A 20,682-nucleotide genomic window follows, 5' to 3' on the forward strand; every position below is an offset into this window, starting at 1 on the left:
TGGTGTTGGAAAAGCTTTCAGAGAGGGAATATTCCTACACCTTCTCTCCCTACAGATGCAGAAGAGACTGGGGTGATGAATTTACTAATTTATAATGATCAGTTAACAGATTCTCATTGGCAATTTATCTGAGGAACACCAAGTATTTAACAAAGCATGCTTTGGGATTTTACCAACAGGTATGTTCTCCCTGAAGAAATGTAAGCCAATTAATCCTTTTCCAATTCAATCAAATAATTCCAGCTTTTCAAGAACTGTAAGTATGCCTTGGGTTTCTTTCACCAGTGAATTTAAACCAAATAATCTTCATTTTTAAAATTCGGGGAAAAAAAATGCAAAGTCTGATAGCACCTCTCACAATGTGACCAGGTGATAAGATTTACAGCCAAGTGGATGGCAAACAATTTTAAAAGGTCAGGAAAAGAAGAGGTAAAAATTTAGAAGATGTTATTAACAAGAGTCATGTCTGTCCCCACATGTATAACAATTCAAATTAAAATGTTTATTAGTTTCTATTAACTTGCTAGGTATTCCTGAAAACTATCAGTAAGAAATAATTTAAGACTATATTCAGACACATCACGGGTTTCCCTGGTGGCTCAGATGGTAAAGACTCTGCCTGCAATGCAGAAGACCCGGATTCAACCGCTAGGTCAGGAAGATCCCCTGAAGAAAGAATGGCAACCCACTCCAGTATTCTCGCCTGGAGAACTTCATGGACAGAGGAGCCAGCGGGCTGGGATAGTCCACAGGATAACAAAGAGTTGGATACGACTGAGCGATGAACACACACTATCCAGACACATCCATCAAAGTCCTCAAAATTAAAATTTCAAGTACCAAAATACAAAATGTCAGGAGAAAAATAGGGATTAAGAAACTAATATTTTCACTAATGCTATTATCAACAAATTAATCAGCATAATTATCCAGGAAGTGTCAACAAGTTCCTGACTACACTCTGATTTGTATCTTCAATACTGTGTATTCTTGAAAGAGCTTTACCAACAGAACCCTATTTTCTTTCTCCATCTGCTTTAACCATTTGGCACAGTGAACAAAATCCACTCTGAAAACATTATTAATACCTGTTTCTCTTTTCAAAGAAGGTCTTTCTCTTTTAAAAAGAAAAAAAAAGAAAAAGAGTATAGAAGTAGGTCATCCATGAAACTAGTTTTCAGAAAGCACCAGCGCATAATACTGGCTTCAGCCCAGGACACTCTCTCCCCCAGCCTCAAATCCCACTTTGCTTAAGAGCAGCTAAGCACCTTCCCAGAGTATTCAGTGATTCCCTCAGTGCTGCAGTCCCCACTAATAAGTAAAAGGATGACCAAAAAACCCTACAGTGAGGCTGTGGGGACCAGCACGTGAACACAGCCTCCCTCCCCTGAAGGCGCAGCAGCCTCACTGCCTCGTGCAATGGCCCAGTCTCAACTGTATTCAACCCTTGACTACCAGACAAACCCCATCTATTAAGTCACAGAGGACACAGGAGATACACTGGAAGTCAGCGAGTGTGGGTCTTTAAAAACGGTGGGAGCATTAACTGTCATGAAGAAAGAAACTGAGTCTCAGACAGCAAGTCCTGGGCTGGCCAAAAAGTTTGTTTGGGTTTTCCTGTAACATCTTGTGGACAAACCTGAACAAACTTTCTGGCTAACCCAATACTAAAAAAGTATCCACTTAAAATAGTGAAACTTAAAAAAACAAATAAATAAAATAGTGACACTTACGATTAAAAAAAAAACAAGTTAAGGTGTCACTTACCCTGGCTTCATTCTGCTGAAGTTTCTCCTCCATACTTAAGGCTGTGGGGGAGTCCAAGAGGGCAATCTGAAATGAAACCACAAAAGACAGAGGCAATCAGTATACACCGATTATCTAGAGGAAGGGTCTGCCCTGACACTGTAAACCATCAAAAACCGCCAGAGAAACTATTAAACAGAGGTGAAAAGTATGTTCCCACAACTCCCCAAGAGTGTTAGTCACCACGAAATCTTTAATCCACAGGGTACATGCCTCGTAATATTCAAAAAACCACAGCATCCTGGTAAAACTACGTTTGCAACACCAATCAGCAAAGACAAGGAAAGAGACCAACACGTAACAGGCTGACATTTTATCAAAATCAAACACAGTCTAAATCCCTAGATCTGAAAGACTCTTCCGTTTTGAATTTGCACCGAGTACAGGTTCAAAAGGAGGGGTCATTCAACCAGAGGTTTCTGAGATTTATCCACACTGATATGTGCAAATGGCCCTTGTTTATCACTACTGCTGGGTCACACACTGTTACAGGAAGGCTGGGCCACAGTCTGTGTCCATTTCCTTATCTGTGTTGCAAAGATGCATGTGAGAGTGATAAGCCCCACATTCAGGTTCACCCTGGCAAGGCAGAGGCGGGGGAGGGAAACACAGCCAGGCAGGGCGCAGAGGGGGCTTTGACTGCATTCGTAACTCGTAACTCGCAGCCCGAGAGGCAGGAACACAGGGCTCCAGAAGAGGCTACCTGAGAGGAAACCGGAAGGGGGTCTCCCTCCCGCTCCACCTCTCCAGGCCGAGGGCAACCTGTCTCACCCGTTCTGCTACATAATTGTGCGGTTATTCTGGTCATATGCAAGTGCGCTCGTGTTGCTTTTCAAATATAAACAGCATGAACGCTATTCTGAATATTGCCTTTTTCATCTCACAATCTATCCTGGGAAAAATTCAGTGCAAATAAATCTATTTTATTCTTTGTAACAACTCCAGTTCCACCGTACAGCACTCCACTGTGCGGTTATTCTACAATTTATGTCCACAACTTCCTCTTAACGGACTGGTAGTTTTTTCTCATCTTCTGCTCTACCAGTGACGCTACAGTGACTTTTCCTATACCAGCCGCCTACAGTACGCATGGCAGTATCAACAGAATAAATTCCTAGAAGGGAATTTGTTAATCACCTATATACACGACTTTTTTTACTGCCTCTCCTCCACAGAGGCTTTCACATTTCCTTGACTGCCTGGTCTGCTTTTGCCCATCTTCACAAACACCCCATCATCTAGTTTTACTCTGTGACCCTCCCTGAGATGTTGTCTACCTTGAAAGTTTACACACAGTGACACTTTTATTATCCAGCTATTATTCAAAGTTTATCTGCAACTTCAGCTACACAAATGAGAAACCCTTTCTCCTTCCATCTTCTCTAACTCATTGCCTTCTTTGCTTCCTGGACTGTTCCTGCCTATTTCTATGTTGTTCATTTTCTTGCTATCTTTGGAGACATTTAAGAGAGAAAAGTTAATGGACATTCTCTCTCTGCCAAACTCAAAGCAGAAGTCTGAAAAGATGCTTTAAATATAACAAAAGAGAACATGTGAAAAGAGAAGATATACAAATGCTTGACTTCATTAATCATCGGAGACACGGAAACTACAATCATTCTGTGACGCCACAAGGCCCCATCAGAATGGCCTATGATGAAAAATAGAGAACGCCAGGTATTGGCAAGGACCTGACGCTACCAGAACTGGCACTTTCATATACTGATGGTGGAATACAAGTTGGTATAAAAACCTTTAAAAATTATTTTGCAGTTATCTGTAAACCGAACATTATGTACCCCTTCTGACACAAATTCCACTCTTAGGTATAAACTTAACAGAAATGAAGCTGGATGTTCACAAAAAGACACATACAAGACAGTCCACAGCAGCAGCAATAGCAGCAAAGGGAAAATCTCCAAAGCGCATCAAACAGAACGGGTGAGCTGGTGCACACGCGTGTGATGGAACGTAGCACAGCGATGCTCAGATGCGGATCCGAACCCATGCTCTCCACCGTGCAGGAACCTCACAAGGCCTCAGACGGAAGCTGGTCACGATCATCCGGGGCCAGCGCACCCCCGCCAGCCGCGTGGGGCCCCGAAGTCTGTCCTCTGTTCTGTCACTTCTCCGCTTGTCCCTCAACCCTGCTGCCTGCACTGTCACCTCCCCAGGCCGTACCGCAGCCCAGCACCCTTGCACGTCTGCAACTTTATGAAACGGGTTTTTTGTAGGTCTATGTTTTGCAATTCCATAAATTTGCTCTTACATAAAAGCGAGAGCAAGAGTATGTACTACATGATTACATTTATATAAAGAACAAAAAGAGGCAAAACTAAAAGCTAACCCTGCCTGAAGAAGTCAGGATAGAGGGTACCCTTGAGGGGAGGAGCAGGCGAGTCTAGGAGAGGAACGTGAAGAGAGTTTCTAGGGCACTGGGGAACATTCTGTTTCTTGACAGCATGCAGGTCAGATGGGTGAATACAGCTTGTGAATATTCACAGCTATGTACAGTCAGAATGGGTATCATTCCTCAGTGGAGAGTCCACATGGACGTATATATACATATATACCACTACATATTTATCTGTCTATAATCTATGCAACAGAAGCAGATACGTGTCAGAATCTTTCGCTGTATTGAAACTGTGCTTTTGAAACTCTGATACACATGGCATTTTGCGTTGGCAAATTATTAAACATAAAATTATTAAAAGCAGGAGCTTTTATCTGACTGTACTTCAGCAACACAGAAATGGAGCTCTGACTTGAACAGCATTTTCAATGAACCACAGCAGCCATCTGGAACAGGATACTGTGGGAAAACAAGAATGTCACCAAAAGATTTTATACAGAGATTTTTCTAATGAGCGCTTAAGAACCTCTGCTTATTTTATTAAGCATCACAAACTTAATTAATTTTGGATAAGCCTGTATTGTCTCACAACAATTTATAGCTTCATGGTGCAATAAATTACTTTAAATTGGACTCGTTTTTATTGTAATGCATTGTTTATCAGAGTTCTTCACTGTATCCTAAAGTGGACAACAATCCATTCCACCCTCAGCCCCAAAGCGGAAAGACCCTTTCAAAGTTCCAGAGGTTAGGTGTGATTAGCCTCGAGATGCCTCAGCGGAAATTGGCCTCATCTCGCCTGGAGGGGGAGAACCCCCTGGATTTTCTCGAGTAACTAAAATAATCCTTTAATGACTGTGGTGGTCTTTGGCCATGAAAGAAAAAGGCAACCGAAGATCACAAAGGATAAGGTAACTGGCGTACACGACACTTCTGAGACGTTCCTCAGACAGAATGTGCAAACGTTTGAATGAAGTTTCCCTGTTGGTGTGATAAGGCTCCTTTCAAGGACTTCCTCAGTTTAACCTTTAACAGGCTGATCTTTCTTTTCCTTCATTCTCATGACTAACTAAATGTTAACTACAAGAATGTTCCAAGTCCTTCCCTTCACACGCAGTAGTCTGGGTAACTCTATCAAATCACCTTTATATGTTTACCTCAGGCAAATATTTTTAAAACATGGAAAAAAGATCCCAATGACGTAGTATATAAATGAAAATGACAGCTGTGGCTGGCGCCATCAGTGATTCGAGCGTGGTAACATCATGAGCTGCTGGATTCGTCATGCTGAGGCTTCCACGCACACACAGGGAAGTTCCACACCAGTAAGCACAGCTAGGACCTCCCTGGTGGTCCCGGGGTTAAGACTCTGAGTTGCCAGTGCAGGGCACAAGGGTTCGATCCCTGGTCAAGGTACTAATCCCACACTCGAAGCAGCACAGCCAAAGATTTAAAAAAAAAAAAGAGTACAATAATGTGGAGCTATTTTTAGGTGCAGAGATCAGCTCCCAGCCCACTCCAGTCCCCCAGTTTAGAGGACAGCAATTCTTGGGGCTTTCAGGACGCGGGAAACTGTGAGGCTCTTGGCCTGTTGAGTCTCATGAATCAAACTGCTCACAGGATGCCAAGGGCTTCCCCATGCTCCTGGAGGGAAAGCTGCTCTGAAGACAGCTCTGTGCATTTGAAGAAAAGCTGGGTTCTTTTTTTTTTTTCTTTTAATGATACACTTCAGACATCCATTCATGAGTTAGGAAATGGGGAAAATGTATCTTGTTTTGTTGGGGGGTGTTTCTCTTGGCCACGTCATGCAGCATGTAGGATCTTAGTTCCCCAACCAGGGACCGAACCCATGCCCACTGCTTTGGAAGCACAGTCTCAATTACTCAACCACCAGGTAAGTCCCTCTTTATTTCCAACTCCACTTTAACTCGAGTGTTTGAAAAAGTGATCCTGACTTTCTCTCATGACTGTGTCTAAACCAACCAGCACAGATCACGCTGTGATCACAGAACGTAGCCTGGTACACACACCATGCAGAAGGCTACAGTGAAAAGGACAAGGCTGCTTCACAAAAACCCCAAAGGATCCTGAAGGGAGGCTGTTTCCGCCATCACGTGGGGGCCCAGGCACATCACCTCAGCCAGGCCACAGGGATGTCTCAGGACCCCGCATCACTATAACCATTGCTGTAAGGAGCAGTACCAAACAGAGACTCAGAAAGGGGCTCATATGAGTCTCTCATTCTGTTAAAATACATCTTCAAGTCATAAAATGCTTCGGTAGAATTTTAAACATTGCTCCAAGCACCTCAATTCCCTTCCACTAATGGAGATTATGCTGCTAATCCTACTGCATGCTAAATTTCCATCCATAATTGATAACTATTAGGTAGTTAATCATCTCGGGTTTAGTGGATAAAATCTTAAGCACAGAGCATATAATGAATTTGAAGGCCAACGGGAGGGTGATATTAAGGAGAGACGGGGCTAACTCACTCAAAGCTTTACTTAGCACTTATTTACTCGAGTCAATACGACTCCGAGATGAGTGTCTCATTAAGATCCAGAAATAGATGCCATTACTCAAAGAAAATTACTGGTAAGTCTCAGAAAAGAGCCAACCTGATTCCCCTGGGCAAGCAGCGTCTTCAGCCTGGCTATCTCGGCGCGCAGTTCACGGATGAGCTTGACGTTGGCGTCCTCGTTAATGGTAGGCTTGTTGATGATGTTTTTGGCTCTATTTGCATAGCGAAGAGTACTCAGGGTTTCTCCATAATTGACATCAGCAGGTGAAATGGCTGTGAAGAATGAATTCAAAAAATAATTTATCCAGCACTCTGTTTCATTTAACACAAAGTTGGTTTGTAATTTAAAAGTCAGATTAACCCCAGGTCGCTGGATAGACTAAATATTCATTACTGTAGTCGTGAATATTACAAATTATCTGGGACTCATAGGAAAGGTGCCCACTATGCCAAATTAAATGCCATTTCACTCTTCTTAAGTTTAGAATCAGCCATCTAACCAAATCTAAAACGAGACTGGAAACACTCCATTGCCGCTTAGGGAGTTTCCTCTGTTGAACATATAAAGAGAGGGTTTCAAGACTATTTACACTTCTCAAGATAAAGCAGAAATTTAAATCCTTTTAAAAGAGTTCTGGCAAAACCTACCACCTATGAAAACCCAGAGTGTGATAACTTTTGTAAAGAGTCTGTAGATCAGCTAACGCTCTTCCTCCCAAAGCTTTGGTTGATCACATCCTCACCTCAACCCCAACAAACTTGAGAGCTAAAGCGACTACACAATTGCATCTAGGGTGCACACCCCTGGGAAGACCCCTGGCCTCCACAGGGACTGCATGGCTCGGGCAGGAGGAGACATGGAGACAAGAAAAGGCGGGGGGCAGCTGGAAGGGAAATTCTCAACAGTTATCTCCCCCTTGCATATTTTCCCTTCTGTTCTGCTTCTTCCTGTTAATTAGTGAAAATATAGATGTATATTATTGTTATCATATATATCACACTTTTTCCTCTCAATTCTTAATCTTAAAATCCTTATTTTCTGCTTTTAAATAGAAAAGTAAAGTTGGGTTATTTCTAGTTTATGTCTAGAGTTGGCAGAGTTGGAAGTTTCTGTCCTATAAGCACAACTGAGGATCATCCTGCATGGATGTCAGTTTGCATAACCAAAAAAACGGCAAGTTAATGTAACCAGGAAGAGGGGGAAAGAGTCAACAATACCATACTGGATCACAGTAAGCACTTTTCTTCAAAATAGAAAAGTTTTTTTTTCTTTTTTTTTTAAAGAGGTGCTACTTCCTAATGAAATACTTTAAACTTAAAATAGCCACAATCCATTCACATGAAACACTGTATGTTGATAAGAAAAAAAAACAAAAATTCTTACTGGCTATCATGATAGTTTTAGAGTTTCCGCCGAGGCTGTCTTTCAACAACCAAGTCAAAACAGAATCCCTGTAAGGCACAAAAACTTGCTTCTTCTTTACGAGAGGGTTTGCTGCATCCTGAGATAAATCAGCTACAGGGAGAAAGAAAAGGCGGGGGAAGGCAATGACAATTATTAAAGGTTTTTTGGTTTTTTTCCTCTTGAATCTGGCTTCAAAAAACCTTGAAGCTATTACTCTAGTTTGTAACACAAGCATTAAACCTAAGCTCTTCATGCCACTATGGAGCACCGAGAGCGAGAGCAGGCAGGAGACAAGTGTGAATCTACCTAAGGCAGAAATGACGTTTCCCAGCGTCACGAGGGACTTGTTGATGTTGCCCCCTTCCTTCAGCCGGACCCCGGTGGCACCAGTGGCGTCCGCCCGCTCACTTCCAGCAAGATCGACCAAGTGGATCTTACTCACGGTTTCTGAAGGCATTTCAGAATCAAATTTTGCCTATGGTGAAATAAAAATGCAAAATGGAAGAGGTATAAAGAACGCCAATATTTATATAACATTGTGTGTTTTTCTTCTGTGTCATCCATATTTATTAATCTTCTCTCCCCAACTAGATTATTATTTCTTAACAGAAACAAAATCTTATACATCCTCATTGATAACTAGCATTGGACTGGCAACATATTTAGCAATCAAATTATTTTTGGTTGACTCTCTTTTTTCAACTTTTATATCAGAATATAGTCAATTAATAATGTTGTGATAATCTCAGGTGCACATCAGAGCAATTCAGCCATACATATACATGGCTCCATTCTTCCCCAAACTCCCCTCCCATCCAGACTGCCACATATGTTTCTGTGTTTATAACATAAGTTCAAGGGCTTCCCTCATAGCTCAGCTGGTAAAGAATCTGCCTACAATGCAGGAGACCTGGGTTTGATCCCTGGGTTGGAGAGATCCTCTGGAGAAGAAAATGGCAACCCACTTCAGTATTCTTGCCTGGAGAATCTCTCGGACAGAGGAGCTTGGCAGGCTACTGTCCACGGGGTCACAAGAGTCAGACATAACTTATCAACTAAACCACCAATACAAGTTCTAATTATTTCCCACTCCTCACTGTGATCTCTCAGGGTACATTTTTTCTTAATTTTGTTGTTTCATTGGGCTTCTTCCTGATCACAATAATTATACTGGATACAATAGAAGCCGACCATATGTAAGTCTTAAACTTTCTGAAGAACCACGAATTCCATTATCCAAATCACTCAGTCATTCAACAAGGGCTGAAGGGAGAAGGAAGCTAGACCCTGAGGGGCACTCATTCCATAAAGAAAAATATAAGTACACAAATAATTAGTTTTGCTCTCACCTAAAATCTTGAACAAGACAAGCATAATGGCTTTCCAAAATATGATAAACAGACAATTACGTGAAAGATCATCCAACCATTATTTGATGTTAAAATACAATTTGTTTCACAATTATAAAATAGCGAAAATCTTAAATACTGTATTCTTTGATTCCGAATTCTACCAAAATCTTACTTTCCCAAGACTTTTAACCCATGTTTTACAGTCTGAACCAAAATGCCAAGAAGAAGTTACTGCATTTTGCTACAAAAGCAAGCCTCTTAGGAACTAGGGATGGCCACATCCTAATCCACATTAACCAGAAAACAGGAGAAAAACCAGCAAACGTAATAAAAGATACATTTCTGGAGAATTTATCAGGAGTTGTTCCAACTGACCTTGGAGAATTTTTTCATCTTCTTTGCTCCCCGATCCCCCTCATGAATTATGCTAAGTCTTCTTACCTGACATGCACAATGGTTAACACAGGCCAGACTCCCCCGACACTTTCAGGCTCATTGGTTTCACTGGCCTCCTGTTAACATTATTTCCCGAGTCATTTCCACGTGTGTTCTAAACGCTCTCCACCTCCAGATCAGAACATTAATACTTAAAAAACATCCCTTGTGCTTTAATATCATCTTAATGATCACAATTAGCATTGTGGGGTGAGTTCCACGGAGCCATAGAGGACCACCCACCTTAGACCACTCAGGGTGATGAGTTCCTCACCCTGGCCTCCAGCTGCTCTGTCTGGCAACCCATTATCTACCACAAAGCGTGCAACAATGAAAACTCTGGCTTAATTAAACACAGAGCACCTTTTTTTTTTAATGTGGAGAACAGGGCAGAAGCCTGCTAAATATGTCTTAGAGGTCTTCATCAGGCTACATTTCAAATGAGAGTGTTTGCAACTGCAGAGAAACCATCACGCAGCTCATGTTCAGGTCTGCCAACTGCTAAGTCACTTCAGTCGTGCCCGACTCTGTGCGGCCCCATAGACAGCAGCCCACCAGGATTCCCCGTCCCTGGGACTCTCCAGGCAAGAACACTGGAGTGGGTTGCCATTTCCTTCTCCAATTCGTGAAAGTGAAGTCGCTCAGTCGTGTCTGACTCTTCGCAACCCCAGGGACTGCAGCCCACCAGGCTCCTCTGTCCATGGGATTTTCCAGGCAAGAGTACTGGAGTGGGGTGCCATTGCCTTCTCCGCATGTTCAGGTCTAGAGAACAAGAAAACAGCGGTGGGGCGCCTCTGGGGCGCCCGGCTCAGCACAGATCAGTCCGCAGCCGGCGCTGATGAGCGCATGACGCGCTCGGGGGCGGGGCGACGGCCCTCACCTGCGTGAACTTGATGGTGAAGATGGCGTGAGACCGGCTGCTGACGTCATTCATCCCAGTGGCGGCGGTGGTCCGGTTGATGTTTCCTGCGTCCATAAGCTCTTCGACATCACCATAATTCTGCACTAAATGTTTGGATAAATCTGAAAAAAAAAGAGGGGGGTGAAGAAATCTCCCCAATAGATAGTAGAGGGAAGGAGAGGTATTTCTAAAAAATAATTCATGACTGTACAAATCTGTGGGCTTCCCAAATGGCACAGTGCTTAAAAACCCGTTTGCCAATGCAGGAGACGAGGGTTCAATTCCTGGGTGGGGAAGATCCCCTGGAGGACGACATTGCAACAATACTCCACAATTCTTGCCTGGGAAATCCCATGGACAGAGGAGCCTGGCAGGCTACAGTCCATGGGGCCACAAAGAGTCGGACACAACTGAGCGCACACCCATCTGCTCCTGTGCAAACCTGTGGTGGTTTCTAATGCAGACTCAGGAGCTGACTGCCTCGGGTCCAGGCCCAGCTCCTGTGCAAACCTGCGGTGGTTTCTAATGCAGACTCAGGAGCTGACTGCCTCGGGTCCAGTCCCAGCTCTCTGGCTGACCAGTGGACTCACATGGCTATGAAGAAGTCATTTAACCTCATTGAGCCTCAGTCACCTCTCTTGATATTGCATACAGTATGCAGGATAACCGTGAGATATCGCCATCAACATCATTAGCCCTAATCACACTCAGGGAAAATGCAAACACTACCTCCAGGCAAAACACGACCACATTCTTTAAAATCCTTTTTAAAGAAACTTTTCATTCATCTTTTTGAGAAACATTCATATGCCTTTATAGTCAAGAACTACAAAAAGTACACTGTTCAAGGGTCTTTCCCCTCCACGATCTGATAACCTACCCCACACTTTCCTGTCAAACAATCCAACATTCTTACTTTTTCCAAAACTTTCTAGAAATAAGCCATATGTATACAAGCCATTCAGTTCAGTTGCTCAGTCGTGTCCGACTCCTTGAGACCCCATGAATCACAGTACGCCAGGCCTCCCTGTCCATTACCAACTCCCGGAGTTCACTCAAACTAATGTCCATTGAGTCAGTGATGCCATCCAGCCATCTCATCCTCTGTTGTCCCCTTCTCCTCCTGCCCCCAATCCCTCCCAGCATTAGGGTCTTTTCCAATAAGTCAACTCTTTGCATGAGGTGGCCAGGCCATTACGTAAATATTAAACCATCTTTTTCCCCCTTTTACACATGGTAGCATACCATACACATTGTTTTGCATCTTGCTTTTTTCCATGTAAAATACATTGAAGAATTCTGTGTATCAAAGTGATCCCTCATTCATTTCTACGGCTGCAGAGCACTAGACTGTATGTACGCACCAGAGCCAATTTAATAGTCTCCTACTGAGATGACATTGTTGAGAGTTTGCTTTCAATACAAGGAATGCTGCTACAAACAATCTTGTACACAAGTTTCTATGAATATGTGAATAATTCTGCAGAACAAATTCTTTTTTTCAGATATTATAATTTATTTAAAACTTAGTTCTCACCTTGAGTATGCAAAATACAAACTCCGCAAAATGTTTATTTTTTTTACTTTGTAATTTACAAATATACAAAATGGAAGTTTGCTTAAATTTATATTACATATTTATTAAGGCAAGGAACTATATAGAAAAAAGCATTTGTTTTGCTTAAGGCATACTTGGGAATAAACCATTGTACAAATTATTGCACATCTGAAACCACAATGCATAACAGACTTATATAAAAGATTAAAGTAAACCAGATGCATTTACTGGAGTTAGGTCATAAATATAGATCAGAAGACAAAAACAGATTTTCCTTGACAAAGCAAGCAGCAGTTTCAGAACTTTGGCCTCATTTGGTACCTTTAGAACCAAGACTTACCGAAAACCATCGTTCAGGCTATTAAACACCATTTTCTGTACCTGGATTTCTTCCTCTTCTAGGCTCATCATAATGGCTTTTAGAAGGCAAATAGAATACAGTGTGATCTTTATGTTTATATTGCATCAAAACAACTCGAGGGGTTCTGGTCTTCCCTCCCCCCAACTTTCAGATCTAATTTATACCCTGATATCCACAACTTCCAGTCACCCCCTTGACGTGTTGTAAGTCCAGAAATATATATTCAAGTTGGATTTAGAATTGGAATGCTAGGAGATCCAGGCACACATCCATCTGTTTTTTTGTTTTTTTTTTTGAGTTTGTCTTTTGGCTTCCTGTGTCTCCTGATTTTCCTTTCACAAGTTTACTCCTTGGGAACTTGACGATGATTGTAGTGCTTTCTAGCTGGGTTCCTCCCCTCACAAGGAAGACAGTGCGAAAAGTAAAAAATGCTGAATTCTCTTCTGGCAGCGTGGGTCCCATCCACTGTCTGGGGATTTAAAGGTGCCTCTTCATGTGTGAGGCGAGGTGGGCCAACCTCAAGAGTGCCCGGTCGCCCTTATGACACTGCCCGGTGTGTCTGCCATAGTGCCTGGTCAGTTCATCTGAGCCGACAAACTTCATCCCCCGGCCATCCCAGTCACAGTGGTAAGGTTTCGCACCTGTGCGGGGTTTGCAGGTGTGCCTTGAGATGAGAACTCTCTGTGCAGGTTTAGCCACAGCTGCATAATCACAAGTGTGAGAGGCTGTCCTTCTCCAGGGCCATGACCTTCTCCTCCTCTTTGGCTTGGGCTCCTCTGGCATGCAGGAACCAGCTGGCACGCGCTTGGTCATGGCACAGTGGGGCCTGCGTCTGCATCTGGTTGGGCAGGAAGGGAGGGTGGTTGGGGCCCGGGGTGAGGATGGCAGCCCGCGGGGAGCGGCAGAGCAGGATGACAGTCTGGGCTGCTCAGCAGTTCCTCCGCACCCAGGGTCGGGGTGGCCCTGCCAGGGAGCTGCTGCCCCAGGGGAAAGTCGTGCGCAGGCAGCCGGGGGCCACTGCTGAGAGGAGGTCCAGTGCCCAAGCGGGCCTAGAGGGGCCGACCGACGGTGCACGAGGAGACAGCCTCCCGCTTGATCTTCGGGCACATGCGCAGTGGCCTGCCGCTGTAGGGCCCACCACCACCGAGTGGCTGCCATTCAGGCTGCCTGTGCGAACGCTGATAACCAAGAGCCGCCGTACTCGCTGCCAGGGGCACGCAGGCGAACGCGCCCCTCAGTCCACAACATGGCGGCTGCGGCAGAACGCACACCGGGTCCAATTCGGGCCGCAGAAGCTTGGCCACGAAGCCGCCAGAGGGGCTCACATCACTGATGTTGCCGGGTTGAAGGGAGCCGTCGGAGCGGGGGCAGACTCCCGGCTGCAGAGGCGGCTGCGCCCAGGTCGCCCCCCGGCCCAGATAGATCACTGAGGCTGCAGGTGGAGGGCACGCTGGCGGGGCCGCTGCTCCACGGGGAGAGCGAGGACGAGGCTGATGCTTACCAGGACGCCATGGCGGCCACGGGCTCCTGATGCGACAGCAAGCTGGAGAGGACAAGGTCCAGGTACAGGTCCAGGAGGTCACTGAACTCCCCTGCCTCCCTCCAGAGCAAGAGGGCCGGGCTGCGGCTGCAAACTCCACCACTCTCCAGGTCAGTGGCCGCGGTCGCCGCCACCAGGTCATAGGGGCAGCCGGGAAGCACCGCCGCTTCATGTGGGGGAGCTCCTCCTCCCAGCGGTCATTCGGGGCACCTCGTCCTCGCTGGGCCGGACGCGAACGTGGGGAGGGACGTGAGCGGCGCTTCGCTGGCGGCCACATCAGACTCGCCAGGTGGCTCATTAACGTGGGGGCCCAAAAGGTCCTTGGGAGTCCGAAGCGGTAGGAGTACCCAAACCCCAAAGTCAACGAAGAGGAAAAAATTTAGAAACGAACCCAAAACCAAACCGCAAATTGCCCGACATCCTTCTACTTTGGATTAAATACAAAAGGGAGATGCCTTTAAAGTAAAAGTTGCTTTGTAAACAAAAGTTCTTAGAAAAGTTGTAAACTCGTAAAAATGGACAATCAGCAAAGCGCGTTAAGCAGGGCCGGTGACCAGGCTGCACTCTCTGCGACTCAGCAGCGTACCCCACTGCTGCTGGTCACCGTGGGTGCGGAGGCTGTGGCCGGGTAGCGCGTGGCTGGCGCGGCCAGGTGAGGCTGGCCACGGGGGCGCGGGTCTGCGGCCCGAGCAGCGGCGCGAGGCGCGGGGTCAAGGGGGCTGCGCAGGGCGCGTGGACGCGGGCAAGCGGGGGTCAGGGGGGCCGGAGGGGCGGGAAAGGGCACTTGGCCCGCCACCGCCTCTGCCCACCGCACGCCCACAGCCGTGTGCTCTCTCTCAGGCCGGGGAATTACCCTAGAATACCGTCTAGTCAAGGCTACGGTTTTTCCAGTGGTCACATATGGATGTGAGTTGGACTATAAAGAGGGCTAAGCGCAGAATTGATGCTTTTGAACTGTGCTGTTGGAGAAGACTCTTGAGAGTCCCTTGGACTGCAAGGAGATCCAACCTGTCCATCCTAAGGGAAATCAGTCCTGGGTGTTCTCTGGAAGGACTGATGTTAAAGCTGAAACTCAAAGTATTTTGGCCACCTGATGCGAAGAGCTGACTCATTTGAAAAGACCCTGATGTTGGGAAAGATTGAAGGCAGGAGAAGGGGATGACAGAGGATGAGATGGTTAGATGGCATCACCGACTCAATGGGCATGAGTTTGGGTAGACTCTGGGAGTTGGTGATGGACAGGGAGGCCTGGTGTGCTGCAGTCCATGGGGTTGCAAAGAGTCGGACACAACTAAGGGACTGAACTGAACTGAAATTCTTAAGAGGTGGAATTTCTAGACTGAAGCATATACAAAATGTTGATGGATATTGCAAAACTGTCCTCCATAGACAGCAATTTACACACAACAGTAACAATGCATAAGACTGCCTGTCTCCCAACACTGTCCCAATCAGGTTCCTTACAGCTGCTGGGGACAGGTAACAGGAGCTATCTCAAAGAATTTTTATTCTGCTTTCCTCTGATTATTAGGGAGGTCACTCTTTCTTTCCTTCATTTAAAAATCACGTGTATTTCCAGGTGGCCAACAGACAAATGAAAAAATGCTCAACATTATTTGATAAGTGCAAATCGAAACTACAGGGTACTCCCTCACCCCTGGTCAGAATGGCCATCATTTTAAAAATCTACAGATAAATGCTGGAGAGGATATGGAGGAAAGGGAACCCTCCTACACTGCTGGTGGCAATGTAAGTTGGTGCAGCCACTGAGGAAACAGTATAAAGGTTCATCAATAAACCGTAAGTAGAATTACGTATGACCCAGCAATTCCATCCCTAGACGTACAGCCAAAGAAGATACATGCACCGCTATGCTTACAGCAGCACTATTTACAGTAGCTGAGACATGGAAACAACCTCGACACCCATCAACAGATGAAGGGGTAAATCACGGTGTGAGATACATACATATATACACACGTGTGTGTAGGCACATCATTAAAAAAAGGAGCAATCAATGCCATGTGCAGCAACACGGATCCAACTAGAGACTATCATCCTAAGCGAATTAAGTCAGAAAGAAAAAGACAAATACCATATGATATCACTCCTGTGTGAAATCTAAAATATGGCACAAATGAACCTATCTATTAAATAGAAACAGAAGCATAGACATGGACCAAGGACTGGTGGTTGCCAAGGGTGAGGGGGTTGTGGGAGGAATGGAGTTGGAGGCTGAGGTCAGCAGATGTAAGCAATTATATATAGAAGGGATAAACAACAAGGTCCTCCTGTATAGCACAAAGGGCTATATTCAATATCCTATTATCAACCATAATGGAAAAGAGTATTTTTGAAATGTATATGTATATATATATACACATATACGCACATACATATGTATAAATGTGTAACTGAATCACTGCTGTATAGCAGAAATTAGCACAACACTGTAAATTAATTTTTTAAAATACTGATTAAAAATCATCAATATTTCTGTGAACAACATAGTCACATCCTTTGTTCATTTTTCTTCTTGGTAGTGGAGCTGTCCGTAATTTATAGGAGCTCCTTATATATTAGGAAAACAAGTCCTTTGTCTGAAACTTGAATTGAAAATATCCTCTCCGCCTTGTAAGTTGTTTCTTCACTTTGCCTATGGTGTTTCTACCAAGTATAAAGTTCATGTTTTGTTTTTGTTTCAGCATTTCAAATTTAACCCTTTTATTTCATGGCTTCTGGATTTTAAGTAAAAAATTTTTAAAGCCCTCCCTTCTCTAAATTTCCAGAAAAAAAATTATCCAGGGTTTCTTGCAATCATTATGTCACTTTTTACATTTAAATCTTTGCTCCATCTGCCATTTACTTTAGTATAAAAACTGAGCTCTGGTACCAATTTTCTTTTTTTTTTTTTTTTTCTCCCAGACAACTTAATAACCCATATTCCCCAGTGTTTGAATAGCAGATTTAGTAGAAACTAAATCCCCATTAAGTATTGACAATAGATTGGGATTTTTACCCTGCTTGATTAACCTGTCTCTCCAAAAACCCAGCTCTATAGTATGTCTTAACATTTGATAAGACAGTTAAAGGGAAAAGGCAGTTAGGCTAAAAACTGTTAACAATAGTATTTATCCCACACTCCATGGAACAAATACATAGTTACTCACCTTGCTGTGGGCATGAAACACAAAAGTTCAATGGAAAATTTACTGAAATGCAGATGGAGTGCTGTTAGCACACCTGGTTTTCCAGGTGAAAAAGACAACAGAAGTAGAAACATCTTTGAATCCATGACCAGTTCTCAGCCTTGCTGCCAATGAAACACGCAGGAAGGACGCCACCACAATAAGAGAGCATGTCTGTGTGCGATTCCTAGTCTCCGGCCTCACCTCAGCTGCCACACACAGAGGGGTGTGCAGAGCTCACTATTCTAAGGACAGCCTTCCATCCAGCCTGTTTTTAAAATAGTTTGCAGGAGCCAGTCCTTTACCCATCACTCCTTGGGACAGTCCTCCCAATGGACCGTGACCCGACGAACGTATCCCAACACAAAGGCCGAGAACACAGCACGGGAACTTCAAACACTCTTCCCAAAGGTGAGAGGTCTCAGAATCACCCTACAGTCGTGTTACTGTTAAGATGAGAAAAAACACACCCCTGAAATGCAACGCCATTTAAAGAGGCTATAGAGTTGCTTATCTTGCCTGAGAACTTTGGAAAATAAGCTTCTAGAGTTCTTAAAGGCAGACTCGACCTATTGGCAAGCCCTGTAAAATCAGCAAATGGCCAGTAAAGTAGAAGCACATTAAATGAATAGAGCGCAGTGGCGTGCTAAGTTGCTTCAGTCGTGTCGGATTCTGTAGACTGTACAGTCGGACTCTATACAGACTCTATAGACGGCAGCCCACCAGGCTCCTCTGTCCATGGGATTCTCCAGGCAAGAATACTGGAGTGGGTGGCCGTGCCCTCCTCCAAGCAATGTTCCCAACCCGGGGATCAAACACTGCGTCTCCTATGTCTCCTGCATTGGCAGGGGGTTTCTTTACCACTAGCACCACCTGGGAAGCCCCAGCGTTCAGTGGCAGCACGTGTAATTTTTACTACAATTAAACCCAAAATTAAATGTTTTAAATGTCACCATTATCCTTCCTTTGTTTTCCTCTGAAACTATTATTCTTAGTAACAATTCCCAAGAAGAACAGAGCTGTGAAGACACTCGCTCTTACCTTCCACGTAAGGCCCCTCCTTTGGATGCTCACGGACTCTTAGGTTGAAGGTTTTGGATGACTTCCTCCTAAGCAGATCTCTCACACGTTCATTATAAATTTCTAAGTAGCTAGAAAGGTCAAACAGAGTTGAATTCAGTAAAATTACTTCAGGCACTAATAACAACAACAGCAGCAGCATACATTTATGGGAGGTAACTATGTGTCAGGTACAGCACTTTACGAGGATTATTTCCTTTAATCCCTACAATAGCTCAAAGGTAGGTACTATCTTCCTGTCTTACACACTGAGCAGTAGAGACCTGGGGTGATTTAAACAGCCTGTCTGAGGCCTCACAGCCTCCAAGAGCTCAGGCAGCCAGGAGAATACCCTGACTGCCATATCTGCCCCCAAACCACTGACCAAACTGCCTCTCCACACAGGTTTAAGTTCAGGGGGCGGGGGGCGGGGAAACTCCTCAGCCGCCCAGATTTATTTAAAGCTCAGAATGATAGTGATCCAACCAACATAAAGAATAACACAAACCTTATTCAAATAAAAGAATAAGGCAAGTGGGTACACACTGAAAGGTCAAAAGCTCACTGCATTTGAGATGAGCATCATACATTAGTTTCAGACCAGGCTGGGTTACCTCCACTAACCTCCAAAGCCCTCATCCACATGGTACTCAAGGAGGTCACTGAACACATTTGTGCTTTGAGCTTGACTTCCAACCAGCACAGCGCAAGATGGGGAAAAGCAGACTCTCCTCTCAGGGATGCAAAGGTCCATTCCTCATGCCTTGAATCAAGCTCACACACACTCCCTCAGGCCACAAGCCCTACCTGACTTCAGTTCGAAAAGACGCCTCATCCCATCTGGTGGTTTCGTTTATCTGACTGAAGAGCCCTTCGCAGATCCGGGGTATTAAGCCAGAATCGTCCTGCAGTGGGAAAGAGGGGTGCCTCAGCTGTAACTTGAAATAAAAGCACCTGATGATTGCATCTGCAATGGGCTGAGGTGGACTGAGACTCCGGGGGCCAACACCCCAGGGACCTGGGCTCACCACTCACCCCTTCCAGGGCTGCTTCCTATTCTCTGAAATAAGAGGATTTGAGCCTTCTAATTTCTACATGCTGGGACCATAGTAATAGACAGTTGTCAGCTGTCAATCAGCTAAATCGTGGCTTGCAAATATAAGATGTATTCTCTAGCTCTCAAACCAGAGAGTCTACTGCTGTAAAACAAACGTTAAAAAATTTGATCTGGTCAAAGGACAAAAAATGCTGAAATACACACTGGGCAGAAACCTTAGGAAGTCCTCAAAGAAGATATTTGTCCTACAAAGGAGCTGATGACTACATTAAAACATACAGACTGTGATGCACTAATTCCTGCCCTGGCCTCCCTCGACAGAAAGGTTTCAATACATCACATTACTTATGTGACGTGGGTATAATTACTGTATTCATGTTTCGGTCGGCAATGACAAGCTGGACGAGTTTCAGAATGGTACCAAGGACAAGGAAAAATGCTCCTGTTAGGGGGCCAAACTCTGAGGTTTCAATGTTTTCTTCTGAAATCTCTCTCTACTTGCACTTAATTTCACATTCCCCCCCAAAAAAAAGATATATACACACATATATATATACACACACACACACACATTTATATATATATATATATCATCACAAGGTTTAGGAGAACTTTTTTTCCTTTACACCATTAAATCAATACCAATTCTTGTAAAAGAAAAATTGGCCCTTTCACCACATTTTTTGTTCTTACTTTAAAAAATAAAAAAAGAATACTCAAATGGTACTCAATTGTAAGGTGAGAGAAAATAGCTGTAACTTGTGAGTGCTTTATAAATGCTGAACTTACATAAACTAGCTAAGAGGAAATCAACAAGCAAAAATAAAAATTTTTTTTTCTATTTTTTGGCCACACACGGCATGTGGCATCCTAGTTCCCTGACCAGGAATCACACCCATGTCCACTACAGCGGAAGCTCAGAGTCTTAACCACTGGACCACTGGGGAAGTCCCGTAAATTTCATTTTTAGAGAAGGCCTTTTTCCCAAAGCACAGCAGGAAAGAAGGAAGCGTGGCGTAACGGTGAAAGGAAACGTGAAACTCTTGAACTCGTCGGCTCTTGTCTTCCTTGTCCCTACTTCTCAGGACGGAGGATTCACAGCACTGCGTTTACTTCTGCTGCAAAGCAGACGCCTGGGTT

At 44.4% G+C, this 20,682-nt stretch overlaps 1 protein-coding gene and 1 pseudogene across 1 annotated transcript in view; both read right to left on the minus strand.

The window, feature by feature from the left end:
- The window catches only part of KIF16B (kinesin family member 16B), a 291,622-nt gene that overhangs the window by 220,992 nt on the left and 49,948 nt on the right, over window positions 1-20,682 (minus strand). The window contains exons 5-11 of the mRNA XM_068986883.1: window positions 19,293-19,390; window positions 18,468-18,577; window positions 10,759-10,901; window positions 8,398-8,566; window positions 8,071-8,202; window positions 6,784-6,959; window positions 1,768-1,833 (exon numbers count right to left, since the gene is read on the minus strand). Of these exons, the coding sequence (XP_068842984.1) occupies window positions 1,768-1,833; window positions 6,784-6,959; window positions 8,071-8,202; window positions 8,398-8,566; window positions 10,759-10,901; window positions 18,468-18,577; window positions 19,293-19,390 (894 nt within the window). The remainder of the gene's footprint in view (window positions 1-1,767; window positions 1,834-6,783; window positions 6,960-8,070; window positions 8,203-8,397; window positions 8,567-10,758; window positions 10,902-18,467; window positions 18,578-19,292; window positions 19,391-20,682) is intronic.
- On the minus strand, window positions 13,176-17,422 carry LOC138091589 (Krueppel-like factor 4 pseudogene; annotated as a pseudogene).

The sequence above is a fragment of the Capricornis sumatraensis genome, chromosome 15, assembly GCF_032405125.1.
Source record: "Capricornis sumatraensis isolate serow.1 chromosome 15, serow.2, whole genome shotgun sequence".
Lineage (NCBI taxonomy): Eukaryota > Metazoa > Chordata > Mammalia > Artiodactyla > Bovidae > Capricornis > Capricornis sumatraensis.